Genomic DNA, 8,043 nt, shown 5'->3' on the forward strand with positions numbered 1-8,043 from the left:
GAGCTAAACTCTGCAGGAAAGTAGACCTCGAGGGTCAGAGTTGAGAACCCCTGGTATATAATAATTTATTAGTGGGGTTAAGTGTAAATGATCAGGCTTGCGATGTGTACCACCTGAGGGCGCTCCATACCACAGTTTAAATCCACTGACTTAAGATTTGCAGTGTGTACCTTCTTTTCTGCACGGTATTCATCCCAGGCTGCTCTGCGCTCTTCCTCGCTCAGCTCCTCTTCTTCCCGGTGGCCTAACAATGAGTTGTGCTCATGATAACTTACTATGAGCTGCCCACAGCTCTGCAGCAGCTGGACCAACATGTCATCCTGGAAGACAAAACCTTACTGTCATCTGTGTGTCTGTGTTCTGTGTGTACCACAGCAGGGCCATTTTTGTGTGCTTACTGCAGGCATTTCTGTGTGTTTACTGGGCCGTAGATCTGGCTGTAAGCAGTACAGCTCATTCAGCTGTCTGTGTGTGAAGTGTCTCTGAATCTGCTGCTGGTCCAGAACACGAGAGGACAGAGACTGTTTAGCAACTTGCCGCTTATAAATGTTCTGTTCCATCGTCCCCTACGCCCCCCAAAAAAAACAAAACAAAACAAAAAACAGCCACATTAAAAATGTAAGAAAATAGCTTCCCATATAGTATATGTTAAAGCTATAAAAATTAATGTGAAAAATAAAATAAAAACTTATATGAAATAAAAAATAATTAAAAACAAAATTAAGACATTCTTTAATCAATAGTAAAAAAATCTTCTTGAATAGGTTAACAATGACAAGTCCTCCCAAGTATCTGTCATTTTTATGTGTATACCTGGGCCAGAAAACGGTACACGTATACAGTTTTTTTCTGCCCAAAGCGATAGACTCTGAAGATGCTCTGGATGTCATATGACGGATTCCAGCAAGCGTCAAACACCACAACCCGGTTTGCAGCGACCAGATTGATTCCCAGAGACCCCGCGCGAGTGGAGATCAGAAACAACCGCCCTCTGACATAGAGGAAACAGCAAGAGTCAGGACAAGAAATGCAGACAACTTAAATGTGATGCTGATGAACTTTTTGAGTGTACCTTATGTTTTTAGTGTTGTTAAACTCTTGAGCCCATCTCTTGCGAGCACAAGCACTGATGTTGCCATCCAAACGATAATAATCTTTATTTTTAACCCACGATTTTTTCCCTGACAATACACACGCACAAAAAAAACACTATTGCATAACCATGGAAAATGAAAAAATGACATTTCTAACATTCTCCTGTATAAACTCTTCATTTACCTTTGTATGGACAACATTTATTCCCCCTGGTCTCATCTGCATACAGGAGGAAACTCTCAATAAGGTCAAGCGTTATCAGAGATTGGCTAAACACCAACCTGAAAAAAGCAAACAGCATTCATAAAAACCTAGTGTGACTCTGAACATTGAACCTGCAATCATTTAATCTACACTACCATTCAAAAGTTTGGGGTTGGAATGTTTTTTTTTTTTAATGTTTTTGAAAGAAGTCTACAATGCTCATCAAGGCTGCAATTATTTGATCAAAAATACAGTAAAACAGTAATATTGTGAAATATTATTACAATTTAAAACAACTGTTTTCTATTTGAATATTTTAAAATGTAATTTATTCTTGTGATGGCAAAGTTTTCTATCACTTTCTGATCAATTTGAAAGTATTAATTTCTTTTTAAAATATATTTTGAACGGTGGGTTATATGAATATAACAATCAATGCAAAGCTTATAAAAAGTGCTACTTCTATTCAAGAATCTTTTCCTCACATTTTGTCCTGTAGTTCCTCTGCCCAGTGTAAAATCTCCAGCGCTGCGTAGCCTCCAAACACCAGGTTAACAAGGACCCACTCCTGTGATCCAAGGTGCTTGTTTGTGGTTGTGTAACATAGTAAGGGTTGAATGCAAGGTGTACTGGGTTAGAAAATGTCTATCTGTGTTTTATGTGAGAGCAAAGATTAAGAATCATACTCTGCAAAAATGGAGATGCATAATATTTGGAGAAAGCTATCTGTTATTCTCATTCATCTTGCACTTGGCACTTGTTTCACTCATTTTGGCTCATTTTCAGTTATATTAGCTGGCAGAACATTTTCTGTAATATAATGAGCTATTTTTTGCTTTATGCACTACAGTTTAAAAGTTTGAAATCTTTTTTTTTTTCTTAATGCCTTTGAAAGAAATCTTATATATTCACCAAGGCTGCATTTATTCAATCAAAAATATAATAAAAACTGAAATATTATTAAATAGTATTACAATATAAAATGTAATTAATTTTTGTGATTTGAATATTTTAAAATGTAATTTATTCTTGTGATGGCAAAGTTTTCTATCACTTTCTGATCAATTTGAAAGTATTAATTTCTTTTTAAAATATATTTTGAACGGTGGGTTATATGAATATAACAATCAATGCAAAGCTTATAAAAAGTGCTACTTCTATTCAAGAATCTTTTCCTCACATTTTGTCCTGTAGTTCCTCTGCCCAGTGTAAAATCTCCAGTAGCAACTGCAATTTCCCAGAATGCTCCAGCACTTTGGCATCAGCCGCTGTTACAAATGGCAGATACCAGTCGGCAGATGGCCCATTACCCACAACAAATCCTGAACAATAGACAGAGAGAGACACTAAGAATGAGACAGACATAAAGACAAAGAGAGGCAGATTAAAGGAGAGAGAGAGAGACTGTTTTCCCACCAGAAATTTCCATTGTGGCTGTGTTTGTGACATCTGGATTTTGTGGATTTTGATTGGACCCGCTGACCAAGGAGACTGGATCAGTATTTCTCTCTCCATCACCCACTAAACCTGTGCTTGTTGCCTCTCTCCTGTGAGACAGACACATTGGAATCATAACCATCAGAGGAAATTTGGTCTTGTGTGGAGGAGACTTAAGACTTCTAGCAGATGTCTCATTGGTTCCACATAACTGTATATTATACATCAAGTATGTTCTGACTGGCTGTGATTGTGTCACGTATCCAGGGCCGGCTCATCCAGGGTGAGCTCAACTGCCGCTCTAGACAAAACCCTACCATGCCGCCCCCACTTCACATTCACAATTAAACACAATATTTAAGATGCATGTGAAAGACTGGAGATTTTGTTTATTGGTACAACTGCATTAAAATAAAGCAGACATGAGCGCGTTTTCTGATTATTATATATTTTTCCTACTGCAACGTAAAAAAATTAATTAATAAAAAATAACCACTAGTATAGCTGCAAAAGCAAATTATGTGTATGTACAGGCCTGAAGTGGCCATGGGAAGATTTGGGAGAATTCCCGGTAAGCAGCTCGACAAACGTTGTTCAGGACACGGAAACCACAAGTCTCTGTAGTTCATTTTCACTAAGAGACATAGAAATCTGTTCAAGCCGTGCTCGTACAGCCAAAATCCCTATTCGTAGTCAGGGTATAATTTGAACAAGCTGGGTCCGGGTAAATCCGTGTATCATTCGATCATTCGTTTTTTGATTTAATATTGAAAGTAGAAAAATTAGAAAACGGGTGTGGAGGAGACTTAAGACTTCTAGCAGATGTCTCATTGGTTCCACATAACTGTATATTATACATCAAGTATGTTCTGACTGGCTGTGATTGTGTCACGTATCCAGGGCCGGCTCATCCAGGGTGAGCTCAACTGCCGCTCTAGACAAAACCCTACCATGCCGCCCCCACTTCACATTCACAATTAAACACAATATTTAAGATGCATGTGAAAGACTGGAGATTTTGTTTATTGGTACAACTGCATTAAAATAAAGCAGACCCGGGCGTGTTTTCTGATTATTATATATTTTTTCCTACTGCAACGTAAAAAAAAAGAATTTAATAAAAAATAACCACTAGTATAGCTGCAAAAGCAAATGAAGTGTATGTACAGGCCTGAAGTGGCCATGGGAAGATTTGGGAGAATTTCCGGTAAGCAGCTCGAACACGGAAAGCACAAGTCTCTGTAGTTCATTTTTACTAAGAGACATAGAAATCTGTTCAAGCCGTGCTCGTACAGCTGAAATCCCTATTCGTAGTCAGGGTGTAATTTGAACAAGCTGGGTCAGGGTCCAGCACCTCCGAATTCCGATAACCTCATTTGGCGGACCCCCCTCCTCACGCACCATTGAAAGATGTTCGTGTCAGGGTTATTATAGTTTTGCATTTTTAAATTCATTTTTATTTTAATATCGCTTTCAATTTTCTTTTATTGGTTTCATGAATAATTTTGTTAATTTTAGTTTAGTTTTTATTTAGCGAACAGATTTATAGCCTATTTAATTTTTATACAGTTTAGTTTCAGTTTTAATTTTAGTTTTAGTAATTAAAGTTTAGCAGAATTAACAGAACACTTCCAGAGCGCAGACCAAAGACATTTTAATTTAAGCTTATTGAGGCAAACCTCTAGCGACAAAATTAAAGCATGCTGAGATTGATTAAAAAACGATTATTTATTTTTGATTATTATTTTTAGTTAGGTGTTCAATAACTGCTGTTGGTTTCGTTTCGTTTTAGTTTTTCATTTATTTTGAATTTTTTTTATCTTTCTTTCTTTCTCTAAATGCCTTTTAGTTAAATACAGTTCTTAATACAACATATTTTACCGTTTAAACATGTATACAACATTTCTTACATTTAAACTCGTTTAACAAGCATTTTAGAAGTAAAAATGAAACATTTAATCGTCGCAAAAAGACTGATGTGTCTTGTTTAGGTGACTTGGTTTGCTTAGCATAAAATAAAATGATTTACAGCAAAGAAACTGTTTTACAGATTAAATAAAACATACACAAACCTATATTTGACCAAAGAAATGCAAGTCGGCGGCACTGAGAATGCTCTCACCTGAAGAGAATGCAAAATATCTGCGCTCATTACAAACACTGGGTTGTTGCGACTCTCCTGTCCCAGGAGCTGGGTTACACAAAAACTACCCAAACACAAAAAAAATGTTGCAATAAAATAACCATGATATTTTAGAGTATATGCGCATACTATAAAAGCAACTGATGCAAGCTGGTAATCACTTAAGTGGGTCCAGTAAATGATTGCGCGAATGCTCCATTACCTCTCCATGCTCTGATCACTTGATCACTGATCACGCTTTATTCCGGGACCTCGCAATTTACAAATTAAACACTGTTCGTAGCGTTATAAATGATAAAGGCTTAATATCTAGGCTACCTGCTAAAAAAAAAAATACGGTTTTGGTCCAAAACCATGTTTTGTTTTGTTTTTTTGGATGTATCCACCTGTGTCTCCCCCACATTTTCTCTCACAGTAGGCTATAATCTTACCGTTCAGAAGCGCGTGTCGGGCTTTAAAACTCATCAGACATCACCAGTAGCAAAGGTCATTCATGTCCGGATAGTTTTATTAATTTTGATGACATTTATGGAAGTACATGAGGGTGGTTTGCATGTGATATTGACGCCGCTCAGGTGGGGCACAGCGCGGGAGCGGCATTACTATGAAGCTAAGTTAATTTAGAGTTAGAATAACTAAGGGGTGATAACTTGTTGATATGAGTGCAATAATTCCAAAGAATGCCCAAAAGATAAACTAAAATCTCTGTCCTTTTTGCCGCCCTGACTGTGCTGCCGCCTTAGTTCGCCTATATGCACGCGCCGGCCCTGCACGTATCAGTCTCACATTTACCAATTGCTTCCAAAACAAAATATTCTATAATGCTTTTAATTTACATTGTTTACAAAGACAAATGTCTTTTTGTTCTTCAATTCAGAGTTACTCTAGCTTTGATGTCTGATATTTTACAAAAGCATGAAGCACATTAGTGGTACAGGAAATATTCAAATCTGATAAGAAACACAGCATACCCTTCAGAGTCATACCCTACAGAATCGCTCACCAAACCTGCACCCAGACCTGTGAAGACAGGAGCAGGCTCTTCCTCTTTCCCCTGCATCACACACAGAAATACAGTAATCAGATTTCATGTCATAATTGATGGAGAAAAATCAAGTGACCATTGACAGGATGTTTGTAAAAATGAGGCAAGATGTGTATACGCTATCATTATGGGTCGGTAAGATTTTTAAATGTGCTGTATTTCTGTGTGTACAGTACAGTAACTGCAATAACAGTAACTGCAATAACGGATTTATTACTGACATACTGTGCATATATGTGAAATATTATTCCAATTTAAAACCTTTAAAACTTTAAAACATTTTTAAACTTTAAATGGTTTTTCAACAGCCATTATTCCAATCTTCAGTGCCACATGCTCCTTCAGAAATCATTCTAATTTGCTGATTTGGTGTTCAAGAAACATTTCTTATTATTATTGTTGAAAACAGTTATGCTGCTAATTATTTTTTTGTGGAAACTGATACATTTCTTCTCAGGATTCTTTAATGCATAGAAAGTTCAAAAGAATGACATTTATTTGAAATAGAAATCTTTTGTAACATTCTAAATGTCTTTACTGTCCCTTTACATTAATTTAATGTGTCCTTGCTGAATAAAGGTATTCATTTCTTAAAAAAAAAAAAAAAAATCTCGCTGACCCCAAACGTTTGAACGCTAGTGTTATCTGGATGAGTGTATGTATGTACCTTATTCCTGTTCAGCTGAGCAAGTTTAAGACACCAGGGATGGGTCCATATCAAACTCAGAACATGAAGGTCCTGAAACAAATTGTTCACACCTACTCCTTTCCCTAAAACAAAGACAATATTTGGCTCAGTGTATGCTAGTTAGGTGGTATGACAAAAATCTTAATGTGATGTTGCAAAATCTGTTATATAAGAACCATTAAGCAATTGTAAGCCATGTCAGTATATAAGGCTATTTTTATGCAATACTGGATTAATATATCACCCAATTATACGATATTTGTGAATGCTCATTTCTCCTGTTTTTACATTTTTACATTATCTTTGTCACCATCTAAAGTTGACTTATGGTTAATTTCCACAACATAATTTAATAACTCTGTTAAATCTCAAAATAAAAATACATTATAATATTATTGTACATTATAATTATATGATGCCTATATTTTTATTTGCAACATTTACAATGATTTTAGTTTTTAGTGTTTTATTTTTAATTTATTTAGAAAATAAATTGTATAGAAATTTAATATCAGCCATACCTTGAAAAGAACTACTGGCTTAATCTCTACAGGCTGACACATTTCTACTGGTGCAGTACTTTTTAAGCTCTAGTTTGTGCTTGTGAGACTCTGACCTGTGTAGTTCTGCAGATAGTGTGTGTATAACTGACACTGCAGAGACGTCATCCTGACTGACAGCACATACTCGTGCTTTGGTGGCAAACAGGCCATCAAGACTGAGTAGTCCCGCCTCTGCAACACAAACACAAATCATTTAGACTTTTTTTTACGGCTTTTAGCTCTATTTCTTTCTCTCTCTTCATCACCTGTATGAATCCTGACATTAATTGATGGAGGATGTGCGATCTATTCTTCATGAGTCTGACATCAGCAGGGGTGGAGTCTGCGCACTGACCGTTCTGAATTGGATTAATAAAACGGTTCCGGAACTCCTTTAGAGAGCCCAGCAGATTCTCCTTAATGAAGTTCACCATGCAGTGATCTAGAACAATAAACAAAAAAGAAATAAATAATACACATTAGGGCTGTCAAAAAAAAATCCACATTCGAATGCAAAAACGTTGCATTCGAATTTTAGGTGTGCGTCAGGCAGCCTTATCAGTGGCGCACGAAATGTGACGACGATGTAAGTGTCATTGCATTTTAATGCTTTTGTTAGCCTGTCCATTTGAACCCACTAGATGTGGCGCTGCTACGTTGTTCATTCAATATATTGCAGAAAATAGAACAATCAATGCGGGGAAACCGAAACCAAGCCATTCACACAGAACGCATATTTATTGCATTTTCTAGAGGGACTATCACCGTTGCACTCGCGTCTTGCACAAGAGAGCCGCATGTTTAGAAAGCTATGTAAAATTAATGTAAGTTAAACTTTTAGGAGTTTTGCATTACCGCCACCTATCTCTCAAATGGACCATTGACACTC

At 36.6% G+C, this 8,043-nt stretch overlaps 1 protein-coding gene across 1 annotated transcript in view; it reads right to left on the minus strand.

Annotated features, from left to right (window-relative positions):
- The window catches only part of LOC107680367 (transcriptional regulator ATRX-like), an 8,851-nt gene extending 1,262 nt beyond the window's left edge, over positions 1-7,589 (minus strand). Inside the window, exons 1-11 of the mRNA XM_016476224.1 lie at positions 7,421-7,589; positions 7,229-7,346; positions 6,592-6,695; positions 5,851-5,933; positions 2,716-2,846; positions 2,480-2,621; positions 1,279-1,376; positions 1,073-1,181; positions 814-991; positions 399-566; positions 171-320 (exon numbers count right to left, since the gene is read on the minus strand). Of these exons, the coding sequence (XP_016331710.1) occupies positions 171-320; positions 399-566; positions 814-991; positions 1,073-1,181; positions 1,279-1,376; positions 2,480-2,621; positions 2,716-2,846; positions 5,851-5,933; positions 6,592-6,695; positions 7,229-7,346; positions 7,421-7,588 (1,449 nt within the window). The 5' untranslated portion in view covers position 7,589. The remainder of the gene's footprint in view (positions 1-170; positions 321-398; positions 567-813; positions 992-1,072; positions 1,182-1,278; positions 1,377-2,479; positions 2,622-2,715; positions 2,847-5,850; positions 5,934-6,591; positions 6,696-7,228; positions 7,347-7,420) is intronic.
- Between the last annotated feature and the right edge of the window lie 454 nt (positions 7,590-8,043).

The sequence above is a fragment of the Sinocyclocheilus anshuiensis genome, unplaced genomic scaffold (genome assembly GCF_001515605.1).
Source record: "Sinocyclocheilus anshuiensis isolate Anshui unplaced genomic scaffold, SAMN03320099.WGS_v1.1 scaffold1262, whole genome shotgun sequence".
NCBI classification, from domain to species: Eukaryota; Metazoa; Chordata; class Actinopteri; order Cypriniformes; family Cyprinidae; genus Sinocyclocheilus; species Sinocyclocheilus anshuiensis.